The sequence below is a fragment of the Pleurodeles waltl genome, chromosome 7 (genome assembly GCF_031143425.1).
Source record: "Pleurodeles waltl isolate 20211129_DDA chromosome 7, aPleWal1.hap1.20221129, whole genome shotgun sequence".
In the NCBI taxonomy this organism is placed as follows: Eukaryota; Metazoa; Chordata; class Amphibia; order Caudata; family Salamandridae; genus Pleurodeles; species Pleurodeles waltl.
The window spans coordinates 541450471-541475645 of NC_090446.1; the positions used below are offsets into that span (position 1 = coordinate 541450471).

The 25175-nt window shown below is 43.9% G+C and overlaps 1 protein-coding gene across 1 annotated transcript in view; it reads left to right on the forward strand.

Annotated features, from left to right (window-relative positions):
* Positions 1-25175, forward strand: part of LOC138304316 (membrane-spanning 4-domains subfamily A member 4D-like) — a 301440-nt gene that overhangs the window by 119360 nt on the left and 156905 nt on the right. Inside the window, exon 3 of the mRNA XM_069244273.1 lies at positions 19387-19515. Coding sequence (XP_069100374.1) covers positions 19387-19515 — 129 coding nt within the window. The remainder of the gene's footprint in view (positions 1-19386; positions 19516-25175) is intronic.

Below are 25175 nucleotides of genomic sequence, written 5' to 3' on the forward strand. Positions count from 1 at the left end.
GCGCCCTCAGCACAAATCAACCAAGCTCCATAAACAACCTCGACAAGGACATCAGCAGTTTGATCAAGAACTGCACAGGCTCCCCTGCACCCATAACACTCAACAAGCATAGTAGATCATACAAGCAGGCCATCTGGTACAGAGGAGACCTCCAAGTCACCAAACAACACTGTAAACAGCTAGAAAGGAAATGGAGAACCAGTCACAACACCACTGCCAAAACTACTTACAAGGCTGCACTCAGAAGCTATCAAAAGTAGATTTGAAAAAAGGCCCTAGTGGATCGCATTGAAGGAAGCTATAACAGTTGCAAAAAGATCTTCTTGGTCGTTAAGGATTTCACCTCGCCGTCAGCCACTGTCATCAATATTGCTGCTTCGGAGCAACTTTGCGGCAACCTATCTAACTTCTTTCACAGCACAATCACAACCATCTACAGCAACTTTGCACACCAATACAGCTCCCAGAAAGCTTGTTGCTAACCTACCCAGCACCAAGCAATAAGGCCACCTGATCAAATGGAGAACGCTCACCAGAAAAAACACAGCAGCAATCATGTGGACCATTCACTCAGGGGCTCCAACTGACCCATGCCCCCACTACATCTACAACCTGGCAACATCACCAGTCAGCACCACCCTGACCCACATCATCAACACATCCATCATGTCTGCCACTTTCTCGGATGAATGGAAACTTGCAGAATTCCACCCCCTCCTGAAGAAAACCACAACCAACCCACATCATCTGAGCAAACTCTAACCCATCTGCCTGCCTTCCTATGCAGCTGAAGTGAGTGAGAAGGCCACTAACAAGAAACTCACAACCCACCTCGAACTTCACCATCTTGTAGACAACATTCAATCAGGATTTAGAAAGAACCACAGCACCAAAACAACACTTATAGTGGCCACTAATGACATTTGAATCATCCTGGATGTGGAGAAACAGCGGCCCTCATCCTGCTCGACCTCTCTGAGGCTTTCTACACTGTCTCCAATAGCACCCTCAGCAGAAGACTCCACAAGATTGGCATACAAGGATCTGCTCTTAAATTAATCTTTTCCTTCCTCACGGAAAGCAGCCAAAAAGTCAGGCTTCCACCATTCACATCAGAGATCAAGAATTGATATGCAGAGTCCCACAGGAATTGGCCTTTGGTGCTACCCTTTTCAACATTTACATGACACTACTCGCCAACATCATTCATCACAAGACATCACCCCCATCTTCTTTGCTGATGGCAATTAACTCATTCTCTCCCTAGCAGACAAAACAACCACTGCCAGAACCAACTTCACCAACTGCATGACTATAGTAGCAGACTTCATATGAACTGCCTGCAGCTCAACTTTGACAAGATAGAAGAACTGGCCTTCAGCAACAAGACCTCCACATGAGGCTCCAATTGGTGCCCGTTGGAGCAAGGACCAATACCCACAGACCAAGCAAGAAATCTAGGGATCATCCTAGATGCGAAACTCAACATTACATCCTACGCATGCTGCAAAATGATTGTCCCAGAACACCAGACGGATCTTCATGCAAGCACTCATCACCAGCTGGCTGAACTTTGCCAGAATCTCTAAACAACCCCTACACAGACCTCCCATGCCGCATCCACATCACAACGCACATCAGGAAGCTTCACTGACTCCCCCCATTTGCAAGCGCAGCCAATTCAACCTACTCATGCTCACAAACCAGGCCCGGCACAACACAGGACCAGAACACCTGAACAGTTGCTTATACTTTCACCATCCCTCCAGAAACCTAATCTCTGCCTCACTCATACACATTACCCATATCCGCAAAAGCAAAACTGGAGGTTTCTCATGTACCTACATCGCACCCAAGACATGGAATGAGCTCCCTAAACACATCAGACCATCAGTCTCTCTTATTGAATTCTGGAACGAGCTGAAGACCTGGCTCTTTGTATAAAGTGTTCCTTGGGGGCCACAAACCACCACAAGCACTTGGATACCTTCTTGAGTAATTAGTGCACTATTCGAATCAATCTGACAATAATCAATTTACCAAAGGCTATCTTTGTGGAGTAATAAAGGTAAAGCTTTCACATCAAAGGATGACTTGATAACAAAGTCTGGCCCGTCTTGTGTTAACTGTTAGTTACAGTAACACCCATTTGATTAGCTTAAAATGAATAATGTGGAGGACAAAAAGCAAAGGTACAAAAAGTGGCTAGAGAATAAGATGGCAAGCCAAGGTAAAAGTGTCTGCGTTCATTGCAGGAACTCCTCATGGAGGAGAATACAAAGACTTTCTAGAGTGAGGTCTGTTGATAGAAGACTAAAAGGTAGAGGGATGTCTAAAACAACAAAGAATTGGGTGGTGTAGGGATAAGGGAGTCTTACTGAGCACATTGTTTATTGTTTAAAATAAACACACACACAAAAGGAGAAAATACAACTGAAAAATCAGAAACGCTGAGTGCAGAGGGGTGTGCCTTTTGCAGCAACACGGACAAGGGAGCTGAAAGTGGAAGAAGCAACACAGATGGCAGGAAAACTAAAGAGGGAAAACAGTACCTTTATCAAAGTGGGAGCAGTGGGGTGACCCTAATCAAGATGAAGCAATCAGTGCTTGGTATGTGCTCCTGTCTAAAGAAGAGGAAGTGAAGACAGCTTGCCCTGCCCAATAAAAAAGCAGCAAATGAGAATGACCATGAAGCCCATGAATGGTAAGCAATGGATGGGCTCCAAGCCCCTTCCTCAACACAGTATCTATCATAAGTGGGAGCACAAGCGAGACCTGAAAAATGTCCCAGGAACATTCACAGCATCCACAATAAAGCATTCCAGTCTCAGAATTGAAAGATGGATGATCTTTAAAGAGTCAACACTTATTTCAGTTCAAAGTTTCAATACAGAAAGGAAAATATTCCCACCAGGTGGGAGCAGACGACTATGTAGGCATAGAACAGAAGCCTTGCAGGCCAAGAGTTATGGACATGATGATTGTTGTATCACAATGGTCTTCACTTCCCTTCTGAATTTGAGATAGCCTCAAATTACAGGAAGCAGGTTGCTTCAAGATTTTGGGCCGCATAGTATTAGATTTTCTCCTCCGTTCTTGTTACAGAGGAGCAAGAGTGATCCTGTTGCCAAATGCCGATTGCTGAATGTGAGAGGGGTAATTCTTAGCAAATTGTTTATTTACATATATGAGGGATCAATACCAATATGCCTTGTGAATGATGACAGTAAAAATATTAATAATGTTTGTGTTGCATTTACTATTACAACTGAAGCAGTGAGCAGACAGTGTTGCCCATTCTCACTATGTAGTGCACGAAGACTTTATACAATATGGTGGATTGTAAAGGGCACAACCTCTATAACATTAGGGCAATGTATTGTTACTCACAACTCAGAAAAAACACTGCTACCAGTCAGTGTTGCGTTTGGGTACTGCAGAACAGTAGGCCTAGGTGAAATTTAAATGTAGTGGTGCAATTTGCTTCATTTTTAATATCACAGTTAATGAATTTTACACAAAAATAAGACGTTTATACCGTTCTGCATCACTGCATAATTTCAATGAGAAATTTTAAGGAAATATATGGCCATAAAATGTTGTTCATGGACAGCATTTCAGGGAGATTTTGTACACAAGAGGAACATTTGGGGACTTTTTGAGTGCAAAACTACAAATCTGAAAGCACTCAGCAGTGTTCTGAATGCAAGCAGCAGTTTCTTAAACATGGACATTCAACAAACATTTCAGGTAGAATTTTTCACCTGAGCGGAGCATTTGGGCAATTGTTTATATAATTTGTTTTATGGGGTTTTAAAACAAAGAACCTGATTTAGATCTTGGTGGAGGGGAATACTCCATCACAAACATTATGGATATCCCATCTCCCGTATTATGATCCCATTATACCCTATGGAGATCATAATACAGCAGACCGGATATCCGACACGTTTGTGACAGAGTATTCCATCTGCTGAGATCTAAATCAGGCCCTATGTCAGGCTCGCGCAGGCTTATAGATACACACAGAAAGATGGATTCACAATACCTATAAACATGAATAAGAAACTAGCACATTCAACCCCACCCATCCCACCCAAATACAAGGCAGCAAAATATAGCTTCTACTTTTTGATCTATAATTATTTATTCATTTCCCCTTTCTTGCTTCTTTGTTCATCTGAATTTCTTCCTCAATTTATGAACTGATGAGGCGAGCTGATTCCAAAACAATTCCCCTATAGATTCCCACTTCTGCCAGAATTAATGCTGCTTTTAGGCACATCCCCTCTCCTGATACACTGCGACCTCTAACTCCATGCAAAGAATCCTTGCTTTTTCCACACTACAAGGAAGGGGGGGGGGCTTCCACCCTCCATGTCTTAGCTATGTCTCTTTCGTTAGTATTTGACCCAGAAACAGGAGCAATCCTTTATATCTGTACCCCCCTCACCACTTTCCCCCTAGGCTGTCCTTGATGGACCGTTAGTGATATGTAAAAGGATCAATTTTAGGTCCAGTGGGATCATCCAGGAGAGAACCTCTCCCAAGCAAGATGTCACACTGCACCAGAACCGATCCTGCACTGTGCATCTCCACACTGTGTGAATGTAAATACCCTCTTCTGCCCGGCAGCCAAGGCATGTCGGAGAAGCAACTACCCCCATGCACCACAGACGGTATCTTATGTAGTATGCTCTGTGGAGATATTTTAGTTGTATTAGTCAGCAGCAGGCTAATATTGTCACCTCTTGGGATGCCCCCAGAGCCTTGTCCAGTGTGTAAATATCTGCCTCCCATACTGTTCTAAGCGTGTCTAGTGCATTTGGGCTATTTGACTTGAGCGACTGGTATATTTGCACTATTAAATGGGCTCCCAGGAGGAGCTTACCCTCTAATGGGCTGAATTTGGGGAGAGCCGTGAGGTTTCTAATATAGGGGGTACAAGCATGATGGAATTGCAAATACTGATAAAATGTACTGCAATGTAGTTGATATTCTGTTTACTTTTCTTGAAATTATTTCAGGACCGTGCCCCACATTATATCTCCTAGAGTGAATATCCCAATAGTGTCCGAAAGCCTGCCAGTTGGACCACCTGCATATGGTCCTACCATAGTGGCATCCACTCACTCAGTTTCCCCCACCATTTCATATGCCATAGGAAGTGTTTCCATACATTTAGGACCACTTGTGTTGCTGGTGAAAGAGGGCCTAGTCCTCCCGCACCATACAGGTGGTCAGGCAGCGGGGTGGGGCCCATTGCCCATACCTCGACCGTATACACCAGGTCGCCATGCCGGTCGTACGACTAATCATTGATAATCAAGGGGTGTGATGCAGACCAGACTAATAGGATTGGAGGTCTTCACAATAGGAGGATTGAAACGGGTATTAAGGGTGATACAAGTAGCCCCCCCATAGGCACCTAGCGAGAGCAGCATTGATGTGCCAAAACTTAAACCGGGGAATGGCATAAGGGTAGTTTACTAACTGATATAGCAATCAGGGCATGGAGACAATCTTGAGTACAGCCGACCTGCCCATCAGTGATAACGGCAGAAACAACCACACCTCATACCTACTTTCATGATTCATGGCCGTGAGGTCTCTGGATCGGTAAGAAAAAAACAGGACATCATTTGCGTAAAGGGTGATCCTATTTAATAGCCCCATACTCCACAACACCAGAGGCTCCATGGCCAGCACAAATAATAGCAGGGTTAGAGGCCACCCTAGCGCGGAGAGTGGCGGACCAAAGGTGAGCAGACTTGGTCACTCCAAGATAAAAGTGGGTGTTCTACTGCAAGCCACACCAGAACCTAGCCTGGCTGCTTTCACAACAGAGTTGCCCACTCTGATTGAGACTCCCTAAGGGAGTCCTACACTGGGTGCCTCTTATGACAGGATCACTCTGTGGAGCTCGAGATTATGTTTAGGTGGGGAGGATGTCTGTAATAATTTCCCAATGCCTGCAGATATGTTTCTAGTAAGTCTGTCTCACCCAATAAGAGGACTGCAGGATTGCATTGCCAAACAATGCTATCTCTGGATATATTGAGTTTCATTCCTTATATAAGCCAATTCATGTAACCAACCAATACCTTCTGGCCCTCCCGCACTGAATTCCACAGCAAGGAGGAGTCAGTGCCCCCACAGCGAGCCGCCAAATAGGCTAATGCCCCTCCTGGAATGCTTTGTGGCCCATGCATAAAGTGCACCAAGCAGGTGGTACTGTTCAGTAAGTTGTAATATCCCCCCCCATGCCACAGTGGGTTGCAGTTCATAGTTTCCTATGTAGTTCTTCTGGGGTGTCTCATTCACACCCCCTCAGCCTGGTGCAGTTGCCTGCCCTGTTTGCAGGCCATCCAGGGGCACAAACAGAACCCTCCGTACTTTTTCTTGGAGAATGAGGTGTTTGCCAATACCTTCTGGGCTGCCAGACCTCACCCTTCGCCTCCAGTGTTGTGGCTTGCCACTGCCACCTTGCAATTAGCCTTCTGGTGGTCTGGGGAGAGTGCAGCGACTCTGGTTATCTAGTGGTGCCCCTAGGGTAGTAGAATCAGGGAACTGACCCTCCGTTTGGCCTGGACTAGAGTTTGTGGGAGCACCGGCCCAGGGTGCTCTCACCACGTCTCCGGCTGTGTCCACAATCCGGCCAAGGCTGCAGGCTACCACTGCTCCCGATTGAGGAGAGCAGGGCAGGCCTGGGGCCGCAAACACAAGGGGGTAGACGAAGAGGAGCTCCCACACTCAGCTCCCCTCCTGACAGGTCTGCAGGCTATCCCATCACCTGCTGTGGCACCTCAGACTCCAGCACCAAGCGGCCCACCCAACACTATCTCTAACAGTCCTCATATGCCGCAGAAGACAGTAACTGACCCTCCCACCATCCACAGCCTCTCGCCGCACCGCTGGCTCCGAATGCACCTGGAGTGTGTGGTCTGGGCACAGTGTGGGTGAATTGATTCTGATGTCAAAGCAACCGTCGGGAGCGTAATTAGAGCGTAGCTGCCATGCTCGACGGTCAGGCCATACACCCTCATTCGTGCAATTGTTTTTTGATATATTACAATTCTGAAAATGAGCTGTAGTGTTTGAATGTGAGCAACTGGAAATCAACTTTAAATTACTTGCTTGAGTTTAATTTGTATTCAAACCGATCATTTGGATACTTTGAGAGTATAAAATGGATTCTGTAATTTCACGTAGTTCTGTTGTAATTTTGCTTTGTTATCAATTACACTACAGCCAAATGCACACGTTTTGCATAACCTTTCGAAAACTATAGCCCAAGTGAGTCAAAGCACATGGGAAAGTAGAGTTGTGAAATACTCAAAAGGTAAGTATCCCTAATAATATCATGATTGTAATAAGATGTATTTATCCATGAACAACCAGCAGGTGTCAAAGCCCCATCGGGCATAAATGAAATACATTTGCAACAGAAGCAGAAACAGCCAATATGTGTTCCGCCAAACACTGACTTTCTAAAGCTGTAATAAAAAATAGGAAATTAGCTTTGTGAAGATCAAATAACAATAGGTATATAAGAATACAAATAGGATTTAAGAAAACAAGACAAACATTATTGCAGGCTCAATTTACATGTTTGTGTTAGAGCTGGGGGGAATCTCTCAACTAGAAAGTGCATTGCGTAGGGGAAACGTGGTGTCCACAATAGTGAATATTACCGTTAATTCCCAAGGTTTAACTTTGAGTAAGAGAAATGCACAAGGAAGTCAATAAACAGTAAAAGTAATAAGTTGCCAAGATTGCAAACAGTGAGGCAGAGGTCTAAAGATTAATGAAAGACATATAAGATGTCTTGGGAACTGCAGGCATGAGAAAAAGGGACAATGAAACTTGGAAGACCCCTCCACTAAAAGAAGTTAAAACAAATACTTAATCTAGGAACATGTCAGAAATTCCATATAAAAGGTACTACCTGTTAATAATAAAAAAGGAGTAGCTACAAATGTAAATCTTTTCACAGGTGCCAGACATGATCAACTGTGGAAGGTATTGGAACTGTACTTACAGGTGCACTTATTTGGAGATTTCCAATGAAGGATGAGAAAGAGAGAAAGAAGACATTCCAATTGGAGCACATCAAAGGAACATATGTCAGTTCAGCCAGGTATGTAGATACCTGGTAGAAGTAGAAGTAGAAGGACAGATGAGTGTTCAGTTTTAAATGCTCATGGTTGATTTAAAACTACAAATGTAATGCCAAACCTGCAACAAACCTGTGAGCAGGTGTTAGGTATGACTAATATGTCGGTTGTATAGTCAAACCATGTAGGCCATGATAAGCCAGAAGATAATATTCTAGGAAACATAAGGGAAATGAGACAATGCCCATCTTCTAAATATTAGTGGCCCTGCAGTTCGGACGTGCAGTGAATTGAGACTCTGGAGATTTACAGTGCACAAAAGGAAATAAAATATAAACATGGGTCAAACTCTGTGAACTTAGTAAGTCAACAGATGAGGACAAAAAACAAGTAGGCCAGTGTTAGACTTTTCATCCTTGGCGTGGTCTCCCTTAACTTTTTGTCTCTGTTTCCCAGGTTGTTGATGTGTGCTGGACTCTGATATTGCTGCTTTTGTTACTCTGGGCACTTTACCACTGCTAACCAGTGCTAAAGTGCAAGTGCTCCTTTACAAAATGTGTACGTAATTGGCTTATCCATGACTGGCATATTTGATTTATTAGTAAGTCCCTAGTACAGTGCACTAGAAGTGCCCAAGGACTGTAAATCAAATGCTACTAGTGGGCCTGCAGCACCGGTTGTGACACCCACACAAGTAGCTCTGTAATCATGTCTCAGACCTGCCACTGCAGTGTCTGTGTGTGAAGTATTCACTGTAAATTCGACTTGGCAAGTGTACCCACTTGGCAGGCCTAAATCTTCCCTTTTCTTACATGTAAGGCACCCCTAAGGTTGGCCCTAGGTAGCCCCAAGGGCAGGGTGCAGTGTATGGTTAAGGTAGGACATAGAGTAATGTGTTTTATATGTCCTGACAGTGAAATATTGCTACATTCGTTTTTTCACTGTTGCAAGGCCTGTCCCTCTCATAGGTTAACATGGGGGCTACCTTTCAATCTGATTAAAGTGTAGATTCACTTTGGGAGCAGATGGACATGTCGAGTTTAGGGTCTCTGAGCTCACAATTTAAAAATACATCTTTTAGTAAAGTTGATTTTAAGATTGTGTGTTTGAAAATGCCACATTTAGAAAGTGAGCATTTTCTTGCTGAGATCATTTCTGTGACTCTGCCTGTTTGTGGATTCCCTGTCTGGGTCAGTTTGACAGTTGGGCTGGTTGCACCTCACACTATACAGTGACACGGAGGGAGCTGGGGTGTAGTCTGCACTTCCTGAAGAGCCATCTGTGCTATGAGGGAGGGGAGGAATGGTCACTCACACCTGAAAGGGCTGTGTCTGCCCTCACACAATGCAGTCTCCTACCCTCTGGAGAGTGTCTGGGGCCTGGCCTGGGCAAGGCAGGATTTTAAATTCAAGAGAGACTTTGCTTTATAGTAGGCCTACTTTAAAGGAGAAAATGGGTATAAGAAGGGCACCCAAAACCACAGACTTTAGAATACTTCTGGAAACAAAGAGGAACCTCTGCCTGGAGAAGAGCTGAGGAAGAAGAGCTGCCCTGCCTGTGACTGTGCTTTGTGGAGCTATCCTGCAGTTGCTGCTTCTGCCAGAGTAAGAGGGCAAAGACTGAACTTGTTGTGCCTTCCATCTTGTGAAGATCTCAAGGGCTTGATTCAGAGCTTGCCTTCTGTTGTTTGAAGTCTCAGGGAGAGCAAAGACTTCTCTCTGCCAGCACCTGGAGTCTCTGGAAAGACTCCTACTCTGTCCTGTGGTGCCCATCCAGTTCCTGGGACCCTGAAAGGAAAAGCTAGCAGCATAAGAGGAAGAAATCCACTCACAGAACGCCATGCGGGGTAAGATCGACGCATCTCCAATCTGCAGCTGAAAAATCGGCGCGCTGCCAGCTTTGCAGCTGAAAATCGACGCTGGCCTGCAACACGACCGGAAGATCGACGCACGGAGCTGGAGAAATTACATGCAGCATCGCTGAGGGTGGCTGGTGAGATTGCAACCCGCGCTGCATGGTTTTCGGATCATCGCGCGCCTAGATTGCCAACGCAAGTACCGCTGGGCGTGTAACAACAACTCAAGGCCTGTCTGAACCCGAGAGTGCTGACCAGATCGACGCATCGCTCTCCTGTGGAGAGAAGAAACAACACCCCCGACCCGACGAAAGGAGAAATGACGCAAGGTCTCACTCATGAGTGAAATCGACGCATCACAAGACCTTTTCGACGCACACTAACCCGTGTGGGGTTATCTTTGATGCACCCAAGGTACATTTTCACGCTAACAGTGTTAGTGTGTGTTTAAAACTACATGAAGACTTTTTTTGCTTTTTAATTGATAACCTGACTTGTGTATTGTGGATATTTGTCGTTTTGGTCTTGTTTTGTTTAGATAATTATTCTCTATTTTTCTAAACCTGTGTTGTGTCATTTTGTAGTGTTTTCATGAAGTTGATGTGTGTGTTGGTACAAATACTTTACACCAGCACTCTGAAGCTTACTGCTCGTGCCAAGGTACCAAGGGGGTATGCAGGGGTTAGCTGAGGGTGATTCTCTTTTACCCTGACTAGAGTGAGGGTCCTTGCTTGGACAGGGGGTAACCTGACTGCCAACCAAAGACCCCATTCCTAACAGCCAGCACACTTATGAGTGCATGCATAGTGCATGTGGTATGGGGTTCAGTCAGTGTTGCTATCTGTGTGCTAAAGCCATGCAGTGCTCAGAAAAGAGTTAGTGATAGGCAAAAAATTGCAGCTTTAATTATGTTGGGTAAAGTCAGATCCCCACCACTGGGTGTGTTTTAAACCAAAATACAGGGAGTGCATGTTAAGTTTCAATCCTTGCCAAAAAAATGTATAACTCCAAAAGGAATCAGGAACATGGCATTTATTTACAGGAAAAATTATCTCCCGAACAAGAAGAGCAACTCCGCGTTGTTTGAGTGTCCAACAGAAAGTGCCTATCTTTCAGTTAAAGACTCAAGCCCTGCACAAACTAGAACATGGAATCAACATCAAAGGAATACATTCTATAGAACATTTTATGAGACAGCGGCGTAGGAATCTTCTAATGCCGCTAAATCACATACATTACATGCAATACATACCACGATGGCCCCGTTTAAGTAATTAATTGTCGGACATGAAAACTGGTTTAAGCCATGATTGCCATTTTCTTTCATATCCTACTGTCCACTCTGTGCTCATGAACAAATGTGCAGTCGGTAAGTGCTTGCACCATCGCTATACCTTTCATTATTATGGGATTAAATGATGCCCCATGAGTGGTAATGTGCAGGATATTACTAGTGGAGGAAATATGGAAGTTTAATGGAGAGATTGAACTCAAGTATTCTCAAGATTATAGGTGGTTATATGGATCGCCTAGCATAGGGTCTGTTCGATGTGTCCCTGTATACCTAATTAAAGAGTAACTCTCAGGTACGTTCCTGAAAGTAAAGACGCGCATTGGCAAACAAGAAATGCCGGCCATGGTGGCGTGTGTTTTTGTGCTGGGCACAAGACAAGGGAAGACGCAAAAAGAGAGCTGCAAAGTGATGTAAGTCACATGAGGCAGCATGTATACTGGAGACACCATGTTTGAAGGTGGGAGAATGAATGAAAGAGTGTAAGAAAGTACATGGGATTTCAGGATGAAGCATTATTTGCATACTAGTTAATAGATTATGTTTTAGAAACAACTATGTAATATGAAGTGCTGTAGTCTATAAAGCAGAAATTAGGAGAAAGAAAAGGAAATAAGTAGGTGTTCAGTTGGTTTGTCATGCTTGAGAGGAGTAAGATGGAAGTTGAGCCAGCCATAGGAATGTCTTTGATGCCAGGGCACGTCCAGAGGAAAACATATTTATATGTACATAATATACATGAAAAACATGGAAAGCATCATGTACATTTTGTAGTATTGTTTGATATTCAGGTAGGCATTGGAGTAATGTAAATCAGTGGTTCCCAACATTTTGATTTCTGTGGACCCCCACTTTAACATTAATGGAACCCAGGGACCCCCACTGAATCATCATTAGAATCCGGGGACCCCCCCTGAGTCATTACTGGAAGCTGGGCACCTAATTTGTCAATATCTGTTCATATTATTTAATTTTCTAGGCTCTCGCGGACCCCCTGAGAAGGCTTTGCGGACCCCCAGGGATCCCCGGACCACAGGTTGGGAACCACTGATTTAAATCATAAACAGAAAACATCTAGCTCAATAGCAACAATTCAAACATTTAACAAACAAAGGTTTTTGACCATAGTTGTTCTATACCGCTCCATCAAAGGTTACAAATCTTCAAATCAGGTATGCATTGTTTACAATTAATTTGTATGCTTAGAAAGGCTTGCAGTAGTCTAGGTCATGAGAATAAGTTGTGTAATTGACAGATGAATGCATTACAGCTGTATAAACAGTAGTATGCCATACAGACCATTGTGTACAGACATGATTAACATTTGTCTGAATAAAATGATACTGGTAGTAAGAAATAGTACCAGGTTTTGGTGGTCTAGTATGTCCATGTTATTCCATTAGGGAAAAGTGTAACTCCCAGTTGTGATCTTAGGCCTGATTTAGAGTTTGGCGTACAGGTTACACCATCACAAACGCCCCATCTGCCGTATTGGAATTTCCAAAGACTATAATGGGATTGTAATACAGAGGACGTGATTTCCATCACATTTGTGATGGATTAACTCCCTCCGCCAAACTCTAAATCAGGTCCTCAGTACCGTATCAGTAGACCTCAACCGATGATGAAGCTGTCCTCCATTCTACATTGACATAGTTATGTTTCCACCCCTTAGATTGGTATGGTCCACTGCATTATTCTAAAACCTGATATCAAACTGTTCAGAAAGAGCATGTCCTCTATTGTAATGTTTAGCTAAAGGGTTATTTGAATCCCTGTTTCTAGTTGCCCTTATGTATGTAAGGGGGAAGCCATGATTGGGCAGTAGTTTTAGGTGTTGAATTCAGCAAACCAATGGCAGACAGATTTTTGTATTGTTCTGGCTCTACTAAGTATTAAACTTTGGGCCTCATTTTCAGTTTGGCGGTCCCACCGTGGGACCACCAAACTCACAGGGAGGACACCACTGCCATTGCAGGTGATGTTCCCCAGAGTGTAATACAATTTTCCCGCTGGGCTGACCGGCAGGAACATTGTAATACGTGTTCCCGCAGGTCAGTACCTGCTATGGGAGCTGAGTCCTATATCGTGGCACAGAGGGAGCTGTCCAGCAACCTCAGAATGTGCACTGTCTGCAATGCAGACAATGTGCGTTAAAACGGTGCTGTGCAGGGGACCCCCTGTGGCTCCCGGCACTGGCTTTCAGCCAGCTTTTTCATGGCGAGATCCCCACCATGAAAAGGCAAGCAGAAAGTGGGGTTGTAATCAGCCAGGCATCTCTGAGTTCAATGTCACCCTGGCTGGTTACAAGCACGATCGCCGTCAGCCCGTTGGGATCCATAATACTGGCAGGGACAGCGGTCTTTAGGTGGGTCTGCCTGCCAAAGTTGTAATTGGGCGGTCGGACCGCCTTGACTGTGGATGTCCGACCTTCAGTGCGAGTATGGTGGTCCTCCGACCGCCACACACTCGTAACGAGGCCCTTTGTCTTTTAGGTATTAGACTTCATAGAATAGAGTCCATGGCAAGCAGATGCTGTGTTTTTGTAAAATTTTGTAAATGTTGCTGCTGTGAATTCTGAACTGAGTGATAATTGCAGGAAAGTTGTTATCTTGTCTTGTCTTCTCTTTATTATGCAACAATGTACACCTATGGGCCTGACACATTTTCTGTTCAACCTACTGTTAAAGTACAGGGGAGTAGCATCTTGCAAGAAATTGTTTGCCAGTTCCAACCTGAATGTATCATCATTACTGAACTTTCTACAAAGCTGTGTCATTTTTCCAAAGGTTTCGGTGTTATCTGTCCCTTTCTGTGCCAGTAGTGACATGTGGAATAGAGTTACAAGCAGAAGGCCTGTGATAGACCTTAGAAGCAATTTTATAATTTTTGCGTACAGGATGACATCTAGGGATTCAATGCTGGTAGTAATGTACTGGTAGGTAAAGCACATGTTGTGTGGGTTATTGGTTATATGATTCATAACGCTACTTAAAGTATTCTCACTCCCAGTCCATAGCATGAAGACACCATCTATGTAGTGACCCTAATACAATATGTGGTCAATTAATTCTATTGGAGTTAATTTTCAACTAAGTAGATCCTCAAACCAACCCATGTGGATACGTACAAAGGAGAATATTTTGGGCCCATCACCACCCCTTGAAGTTGTTGAAAGCATTTACGGTTATGTGAAAATACATTTTGTTTAATGCCAAAAAGATTTTGGGCCTCATTATGAGTTTGGTGGGTGGCAGAGGCTGCCCGCCAAATTCAAATTGCCATCATACCGTCTTTGCGGGCAAAAACCTGCCGGCCCTATTTTGAGTTTCCCGCTGGGCTGGTTGTTTCCGCCCGCCGACCCAGCGGGAAACAGGGCCGTAACATTGCAGCCGGCTGCAATGTGGCAGTGCAGCGGGTGCAGCAACACCCGTTGTGCATTCCCTGCCTGTAATTCCCCAATGAAAAGGCTGGCGGATGGGGACTTGTAATCCCCAGGGCAGCACTGCTTGCAGCCTGGTAGTGTCGGTGGTCGGCCCATGGCGGCTTCTCCACGGTCCTAATAGGACGGTCAAACCGTCCTGTCTGCAGAGGTCCGACCGTCATCACAAGTGTGTCGGTCTTGAGACCGCCACACTCGTAATGAGGGCCTATGTCTAGAAACATTTCTGTGTGTTCAAAAAGTGTAGCATCTCTATTTGAAAAGTAATGTCTTAACTGCTACTAGCCAGTCAGTTTTTCGTAGGCATGTGTATAGTGAGCATAGGTCTAAGGTTACAAATTCATGGTCCAGTTTTCAAAGGATATCATTAAGTTTATATAACAGGTATTTCACATCCTGGATATTGGATGATCAACTGTAAACTCATGATTTTAAAAAAGAGTCTATATACCTAGAGAGCCTCTCTGTTAGTGAGTTGATGTCTGATTAAATGGGTCAAGCTGGTGGGAATGGGTAGGTTTATTTACTTTTTGGAGGACATATATACATGTTGGTGTTGGAAGAGGTTTAGTTAGAAATCTGAATTCTAGATTCATATTGAAGCATTGGCCATGCCAACCTCTAAGTTTTGCATTAGTCAGTATGGTAATTTCAGTAATTGCGCTGTGATCAAGGGCAATGTGGATTCTCTCTGCTAACTTCGGATCAATTTCATTTATGGAAGTGTCAATGTCCATGATGACTGTTATCCCCCCATTGTCTGCCTCTTTGCTGATAAAGTTGATATTACTATTTCTTGGATGTTGACTGTGGTGTACCCTGTTTGTATGGAAGATTTTTTTTTTAAGGTCTGACCATTTTGTAGAAATGTTTAATGCTAGAATAGTAATTGTTGGGGGAGGGGTGAATGTGGATTATGGTATTAGCCCACTATCAAGGTTGACGTTTGGAGAAGTTTGTCTATTGTTGTAACTTACAAATTAGGATCCGCAAGGAGCAGTAAAGTTTGTATAGCCATGATTTCCCTAACAGACCTATGGCATGGGTCAGGTGTGGAATTTGGAATGGGACGTACAAAGCTTTTGTCTTGAAAACATTTCAGCTGTTTGATCTTACCTACAATTGTGTACAAGTCTGAGTGTGTCGCTGTGAAGTCACAATGTTGGGTAGGACAGGAACCAAGTTATTTGCCTAACAGGTTTATTTAAGTTGGGCTCAGTTTGTGTTTCAACAACTTTAAGGGGTGGTGATGGGCTGAATTTGTTTTTTTTCCTTCATACACAAATTTCTAGATGGGTTGGTTTAGGGATCTGCATATCTGGTAACTTACTCCACCAGATCTCCTTGACGAGTCTCAATTCACTCCTAAATCTTTTCACTAGGGCCTCTAATAGAAGATGGGCAGAGTCTCATTTCTCATATATTTCTCATAATATTTCATATTTCAGCTGGTTTATCATGGCCAAAACTGTTTGAGTATACAACCAACATATCAGTAATACCCAACACCAGTGTACAGATGAGTTGCCAGTTTGGCATTACATATGTAATTTTAAATCGATCATGAGGCAGTCAAGACTGCACGCTCACCAGTCCTTCTTAGTTCTTCTACCAGCTTTCTAAGCACCTTTGTTTTTACTTCTTTCTGAGATAGTGTCTTCCAAGTTACTGTGTTACTATTTAGCATGCATGCACTTCCCAAGACATCTTGTATGTCTTTTCTAAATCGTTGGACCCTTTGTCACTGTTAGTAATTTTGGGAAGATATCAAATTTTCCTTTATTCGGCTTCCCTGACCCTTTCTCTCACTTAATCCTAGACCTTAGAAATAAGTGGTACTATTCACTATCGTGGACTTCACATCCTCCTTCTGTGTACATTATGTATTTCCTACCACCAGCTTCTAAATTGGGCATACCATAATGATCGTCTTGTTTCCCGAAATAGAATTTGGGTTTGTATACTTCTACATCTACTCTCATTTGATCTTCACACACCAGGTTTCTTGTTATTTTGTTATAGCCTCAAAAAAGTCCATGTTGGACAAAAGGTATTGCTTCCATTCCAATTATACTCCATTCATGCCCAATGTTTCTTTGGCACCTACAGGTTGTTGATATAGTGTTTAGCATCTTGTAATGACTATAAACTCTTGAATTATGAGTACTGCTCAACTTTACTTTGCTGTGTGCTCAGACTCATTACATTTTTTGTTGTAAACATAATTATTTTGTATGTGTTTACTTTAGTTATTTAATTCAATTTTTCATTAACTCCATATGCATTGCAGAAATGAGGCATATAACCTTACCAGTGTTCAGAATCTGGATGTACTATTACTACACTTATGCCAGTATAAGTCGGGCACACACATCTCAAGTATAAATCTACAGATTTTCTATTTGGAGTTTTGTGTGCCGAATCACGCCATTCAGTTTAATAAAAATATATTTTTTTATTTGTTCTTTGCAGGGAGTGTTTGTTTTTCTTAGTGCTGTGCATACCAGTTGTTACTAATAACTAACGTAATAGTGTGCAATGCATTGATCTTGAAATAATTAGGGGGCTGAATTTCCCAATGTTATTATAACTTGAGACCTTCATGGCACATTTTTATTTAGCACCAACAATAAACCTCACTTAACTAACTTACAGCTATTGTCAAAACAATACAGGCCATCAAATAAAGAACCACATGTTTTCAATTTCAGCTGCTGTTTTGTGTATTCCCAACTACACTACTGGTGGATTTTAAAACTGGTTGAGCTATTTGGTCAAGTTAATTGTGATATATCACTTTTCTCCTAATTAAATTCAACACATGAACTAGTCTTGTTACAGGAACGTCTGAAAAAATAGTACCTATCTTTCTGTTACTTTCTGAGCTTCTAGGTGAGTCATCACCTATGTCTCAGGTAAATTCAAAATTTTAAATGCGTTTTTGGTTTAGTTTAGTTTTTTTGTTTTCAGTGAAGGGCAAGTGATAAAGTGATCAAAATGACACCTAACCTTTTGATATTACAGAGGTTACCAGATGGGGCCTTGTCCATGCTTCCTAAGAATGTATTAAACATAGTTCGTTTTTGTTGTTTTCACCTGCTAGGTGTATACCTGAATGATAAAAAGCAATAAGCATTTTTGTATAACTGTTAGATGGTATCACAGAAAAATAATTGAAAACCCCAGAAAAAGTTTGGTAGAATGTTTCAGGCATTTTGGTTTAGTCTTTACTGGGAAAACCCCAGTTCACTTGTTTATACACTTACAGAACACACTCTTCAAAACTCCTTGTAATAAAACAGCATATTTAAATATTTAAAGTTTTATTTTAAGTGTTCAATAGAATCCATGAGTATCCAAGAGCACTGAGGCCTCTGCAGTATGCAAAGCATCAACTGCATCAACTATAATGCTATGGAATGCTCAATAAACCTTGTTCTGAAGGAGACTTTAAAACGGTCTCATCTAGTGAAACAGTGTAAACAATATATTTTGTGTATAGACTGATGGCCCAACAAAGCCTTGATTGTTATTTTAAAATTCAATCATTAGCATGTTTCATTTATTGTTCTGTCTGTTTATCTGTTTATAGTATATGATATGCCTCTTAATTATTTTTTTTCCCCAAAATACAATTTCTGCTTTAGGCTCAGATAAGAAATCTAAAGTTACTTGTTTTACAGAAATAGATGTGTGTTTAATTCTATCTCTAAAATATTCTCGAAACTCATTACTTGGTAATTCAAATCCAAAAGAATAATTTGAAGAATTTGACCCAAGATGCATCTAATAATAATATATCCCTTAAATGTATTAACCTGATTTAACAAATATTCCAGCAAAGCACTAATAATAATTACAAGTGAATACTCTCATTGCTGACTGTTATCATCCTCCAGTGATAAGATGTAGCTCTGCGTATGTATAAGTGTAGTGATTAAGGGCCAGATGTAAGTAGAAAGCACATTGCGAGTTGCAATTTGCTATGCAGAAAGGTGTCTCAGACACCTTCTGCGACTCGCAATGGGTAATTAATATTAATGAGGTGGGCCGCAGTTTGCGACCCCATTGCGAGTCTGAGCACTCACGGGGAGGGTGGCCTGCTGGAGGCAGCAGACCACCATGTCCGTGACTGCTTTTCAATAAAGCAGTTTTTTTTTTCCATCTGCAGCCCGTATTTCTTAAAGGAAAACGAGCTGCACTTGGAAAAAAATACCGAAACCTTTTGTTTCGTTTTTTTTCAGAGCAGGCAGTGGTCCATAGGACCACTACCTGCTCTGAAAAAAATATTTTTGTGATCATTCACAAAGGGGAAGGCGTCCCATGGGGACCCCTTCCCGTTTGCGAATGAGTTACCATCCACTTCAAGTGGATGGTACCTGCGAGTTGATTTGCAACCGCTTTTGCGGTCGCAAATCAACTTACATCGCGTTGCGAGTCGCAAATAGGAAGGGAACACCCCTTCCTATTTGCGAGTCTGAAACACATTTTGCGAGTCAGTTCCGACTCGCAAAATGCATTTCTGCATCGCGTGAGGGCTTTTGCGCCTCGCAAACGGCGTTTTTTGCCGTTTGCAAGGCGCAAAAGGCTTGCTACATCTGGCCCTAACTCTCTACGCTGATATGTATTCTGATTTTAAAAATGGCAATATTTATCTAGTTTTTTTGTTTTGTTTTTGAAGGTCGTACAGATACTAAATGGCATATTTCAGATCGGATTTGGGATTGTCGGTGATTCATCCAGTGGAGCATTTCGTTCCTGGACCTTGCCACTCTTCATCACTGGAGTACCCTACTGGTCTGGCATACTGGTAAATAATCCTTTTAATTGCTTCTTCTGACGCAGTGTACAAAGTTAGATGTGCGTTGCTGTTGTAACTCCACAAACATTGACATGTCATGTGAGCCAGGTATTGCCACTCTGCTGCTTGTGTTTTTTCCTGATATTCAAAAAAGAAATCAAACAAAATTGCAAAATTGCTCTGTACAGTAATGATAAGGTTTCATCAAATTACCAGCTGCTGTACTGAAAAGGAATTTAGTTAATTAGTTATGGCACCAAATCAGTTATCCATCACTTCCTCATCTTCCCTTCCTCGTCCCATTCCGAACTATGTGGAGTGAGTGTGCCAGTCACTCCCTTGTCACGTTCTGTTAAGCTATTTCTTTCATTTCTATGAAAAGTATATAGCGCCTCCTCTTCCCCCTGAACATCCTGTTTCTTTTTTGTGTGTCCACAAACCTTCTGTTGGGCTGTGAAGTAATGCCTGGGCACCCTTGGAGTTCTTTTCTATGGTATGTGATCTTCATTTGTTTGTTTCCTGTAGTGCATGATTAGGTGTTTGATGTGTGACTGATGCAGCACAGCTGCTTTTCTTTTGCCTTACAGGGCGTGTGCCTGGGGTTGATGCCGGCTGTGAGGGACATTGCATCATCTCTAATGGTATGAGGCGCCTAGGGTGGTCACTTGGCGTTTTGCTTCTTGTGCTGTTCCCTGTAGGATCTGCTGTCTCATGGAGTCACATGTGGCCTAGTGGTTTAGGTCTCAACCCTCAACCCTCACACTGAAGGTTGAGGGTTCCAGTCAGGGCGTGTCAGTGGTATTTTCCCTGCTTTACATTCCTTTTGGGATGTCTTGGGCGCCCTTACCCTGGACGGTTGCTGCAAGCGCTGCTGGGTTGTGCTTGTGGTGTCTTTGTCTTCTTTCTCATGCTTGTTGGTGTGGTTACTGTGGCTCCTTCTACCTCTCTTTTACCCTTCATCAGGGTGGCTGTTGGCTGCCCGAGGGTCCTTTGCCTCTCCATTCAGGCTTTGTGATGGTTGGTCCGTGGGTCCTTTTTTGCTATTTATTATTTTCTCCATTGGGGTATATTCTTTTCCTGTTTGAGCATGGGAAACCATACTCAGAAGAGCTGTCATCTTTCGCGGGCATCCATTAGGGGGATGTTAGACATCATTCCCTTTCTGTTTCTAAGGCGCATCTCCAGAATATGGTTTGGAAGTTCTCTGAGGCCTACAATTTGCATCAACAGAAGAAGTTACCATTTTTTCCTGCCTCTTCCTCAGGTTCTGCCTGGCAATTTCTTCTCCTTCTTCTGTTTCATCCTGGCCCTCTGCGAATTATGATGAGGAGGATCAAGGTTTTCCAGCCGGTGCTTCTTCTAGGGGGGAGTATATTCAAAAGGAGAATTTGGAACCTGTGGTACCTTACTTGTCTTCCAAACTTCAGATTCCAGCAGATTTGTAGCAGCCCAGCTGTAGTGGGGAGTGGTTTTGTCAGTTTCAGCATCCTTCCATTCCTAAACTTCCAATCATTCCTGCCATTCATTCATTATTGCAGCATAAATGGAGAAATCCTGAGAGGGTCTCGGTGCCGCGCTTCTTAAGGGGGCCCTGTCCTTTGTCTCCAGGGGAGACTGCAGTTCCTCAGGTTCTCGCTGTGGATCCTTTGATTACCAATCTCATGGGAAAGCCTTTTATCTTGTTTGAAGATGTAACGTTGAGTGACTCAGTGGATAAGAAGGTGAAGAATGCTTTCAAGAGATCTCACGCTGGCCTCAGTCTCTCCTTGCAGTCTGAAATGTAGGGGATTTATGCGTCTCAAACCTTAGTCAAAGATTTCCTATCTCTTTCTGCTGCTATTCAGGAAGGAGGGGATTTTTTTCTGACTTATTGGGCTGTATGGAGGTGCAAGCTAAGTTTCTTTCCCATGTACCCTTTGATTTTCTTCTGGCTTTGGCAATGGCCACAGCCCGTTCAGTTTCTGCAAGGCATCATCTTTATTGAAGAGGTTGGAACGTGGACTAATCTCAAAAGAATTGTTTATTGCTTATTCCATTTGGGGTGGTAAACTTTTTGTGGTTGAGCTGGAGGAAGTCCTCAGGAAGTCTGTCAAACTTCAAAAGCTAAGTCTTTCCATCACAAGCTGAGGTCCTTGGAAGGCAGTAAAAAGCATCCGGATTGCTTGGAAATGAAGGGCTGATTCCCAGCCGAATCGCTCCAGGTTCCAGCGTAAGGGTTCCCAGTCTGGGGGTGCCTCCCATCTGTCTGGTGCTAAGGGTGATCTTAAACAGCCTTCCTGACTAGTCCATCCCCCCTTTCTGTCCAGTAGGGGAGCACCTGGGTCAGTTCTTTGGAGTTTGGGAAACTTGCATTACCAACAGTTGGGTTCTTCAGGTTGTGTCTCAAGGTGTCTATCTGGATGTTTCCTGGACTTTATGGTACCCCCACTTCTTTCTAACCGCCTGGCCTTGGGGTCCTGTGAAGAAGATGGCCCTGGAAGAAAGTATCGCCTCATTTGTCCTTAAGCAGGTCCTTATCGCAGTTCCTCCTCAGGAGCATTGTTATTCCTCTGTGTTCCTGGTCAGGAAGGTCACAGGGAATTATCGAATGATCATAGACCTGCGTTTCTATCTTCCAACGCTGCACTTCAGGATGAACACTGCGCAGCAGGGGATTCCTCTGATTTTGCCTGGAGATTACATGTCCAGGATCAACAATCAGGACACATATCTCCATGTTCCTGTGGCCCCTGCCTCCCAGCAGTTTCTGAGGTTTGCAGTGGGTTTTCAGCACTGGCGGTTCCGGGGGCTCCCATTCGGCCTTGGGTCCTCTCCCTGATTTTCACCAAAGTCTTGGCCCTGGTGATTGGCCTTCTTCATTCTTGGGGTCCATAGCTCAATGATATTTTGATTCATGCCCCCTTTCTGGTGATATCATGGGTAGACACAGCCAGCACTGTCTCCATGCTGGAAGGCTTTCCCCCTAATTAAGACTTTGGTGGACGGAAAAGCCCGTCCGCCGCAGTCCCGCGGTCAGGTTACTGCCAGTGCAGTCCCCTTACTGCAGCCCCTATTATGAGTTTCCCGCTGGGTCAGCCGGCGGAAACTGAGTTTCCGCCCACTGGTCCAGCGGGAAACAGTCCACAACACTGACGCCGGCTCGTAATTGAGCCAGCAGCAATGCTCCTGTGCGTAGGGTTCACCAGCGCTCGTTGTGTTGCAGACAGTGAAAAGCGCAATGGGGCTGGCCATGGGGTCCCTTGCACTGCCCATGCCAAGTACATGGGCAGCACAGGGGCCCCCATGGGGTCCCTTGCACCCATGTCTCTGCCAGCCTTAACATGGCAGTGTGACCGACATTCAATCGCCGGCAGAGAGGGGACTCGTAATCCCCAGCGTGGCCCTGCCCTGACGGATTACGACCGCTAATCCCTCCAGTGGAGGGAAATGGGTGGTGCTGGTGGTCCAGTCGTGGTGGAACTGCCATGGTTGTAATGAGACTGTCGGACCGCCACATTGGTGGCGGTCCGACCGCCACCGCGGTCCTAGCGGTCTTAAGACCGCCAGGGTCGTAATAAGGCCATTTGTGTGCCTGATCAACTACTACAAATCTCACCTGGTCCCTCCTCAGAGGTTGAAGTATATTGTAGCCTTTTTCAACACAATTCAGGGAACAGTATCCCTTCCTGAGTCCAGGTGTGCCAGATTGAGACATTCCATTCTGAACCTGGTGAGAGTCCTGGAAGCCTCAGTGAGGGTTTGGCTACAAATTTAGGGTCAGATGGTAAACGGGCTTTTCTTTTTTGTTGTTGACCCTTTCTTGCCTAGACTATTTTGTCTCAATAGTTGTTTCTGTTACTATTCTTGCTGCTGCTTTTTCTGTCTTTTAGGCAGCATCTTTGGAAGTCGTACCTTAGGCCCGTCTTCACCTGGGCATGGATTCTCGCTAGCAAGATCATCTGATTTTGATTACCGATGCCAGTAGCTTGGGTTTAGGGCCATGCTGGGAGATTTCACTGCTCAGGGTCTCTGGACCATGACGGAGAGAACGAGGTCATCCATCTGGAAGGAGCTGAGGGGTGTTTGAAATATCCTGCTGTTTTTCTCAGACAAACTTCATGGTCCCTTCGTGATAGTCTGTGTGGACAACAAGGGGGCAATGCCTTACCTCAGTCACCAGTTCAGCACTGAGTCCTCCTCTCTCAATGTTCTTGCTCGCCTTTTTATGTTCTGGGCAGAGTCCAACCTTCTCAGGTTGAAGGCCATCCACATTCAGGGGGTTTTAAATTGTCAGTCGGATCAGCTGAGTCTGGAACTTCTGTCCTCCCTGGAGTTTGTTCTGGCCTCTTCAGTGTTCACCCATATTTGCAGTCATTGGGACATCCCAGTGGTGGATTTTTTTGCTACTCCTCTTAATGCCAAGCTTCCTCTATTTTTCCAGCTTCCTGTCTCTGGGGGCCCTGGAGGGGCCATTACCCTGATCAGTCCTTGGCCTCCGAGTCTTCTCTACACTTTCCCGCCTTTTTCCCTGATCTACCATTTTTTTACTCTTCTGCTCAGGGAACAGGCAGAGGTTGCGTGTCTCAACAAACAGGGCGTATGCACATCATTGGAATTCCTTTGATAGGTGGTGCAAGGAAAGGTCTGTATCTCCTGTGTCTGCTCCCACCCCTGAAATTTTTCCATTTCTTCTGTGGTGCTGTATTAAAACATTTTGGGGCCCCTGGGGTAATCTGTCTTCTATCGAGTGCATAGTCTCTAGACTCTTCCGGGGTTTTCACCTTCTGAGACCTAAGCTCTGTGATCCTTTTCATCCTTGGGATCTCCCTCTGGTCCTTTCTTATTTGAAGTCCTCTCTGTATGAGCCTTTGAAGCCTGTCTCCCTCAAGTTCCTTACCTTGAAGTCTTTTTTGTGTGGCTATTACTACAGCCAGACATTTGTGGGAACTTAATAGCCTCGTTTGTCAGCATCCTTACCTGCCTGGCTTTGATGACAGGATCATTCCTTCTTTCGATCCTAAATTCCTGCCAAAGGTGAATTCCTCCTTTCACCAAGAACATGAGATTGTTCTCCCGATGTTGCTGCAGGATGCTTTGGTCTCTGATCTTTCTTTGTCTCTGTTGGATGTGGTCCATTTTTCAAAGGTTTATCTTGCAAGGTCTTCAGAGTTTTCTCATTCTGATAGTCTTTTTCTCAAATTTGGTCCTGTCAGGAAGGGCGAAAAACCTTCCTCCTCTGCGTTGTCACATTCAGTGAAGACAGTGATTTATTTCTGCTTACCAGGTTCTTGGCAGAGAGGTCCCGAGTGGGGGTAAGGTCCATTCGATGGGAGATATGGCTGCCTCTTGGGCAGACTGGTCTAGCGTTCCCCTCAAAGATATCTGCAAGGCCACCACTTTGGCCTCTCCTTCCACCTTCATTTCCCATTACACGTTACATGTGGCACAAGGTTCTGAGTTGTCTTTTATTTTATTTTTTTATTGAGCAGAATTGTACAAGATTAAAACATGATTGCATTGACAAAGGAAACAAATACAATACATTGTAGAAACCATTGTAAAAACATTTTAAAATTCATCACCAGACTGAGCTAGAGATCCAAAATTGTGCAAAGCTTGCGTTAGAATAGTCGAGTGGCAGATGCTGCCATAAATCCAGGGAAGTATTAGATAATTATTACAGAGACTTT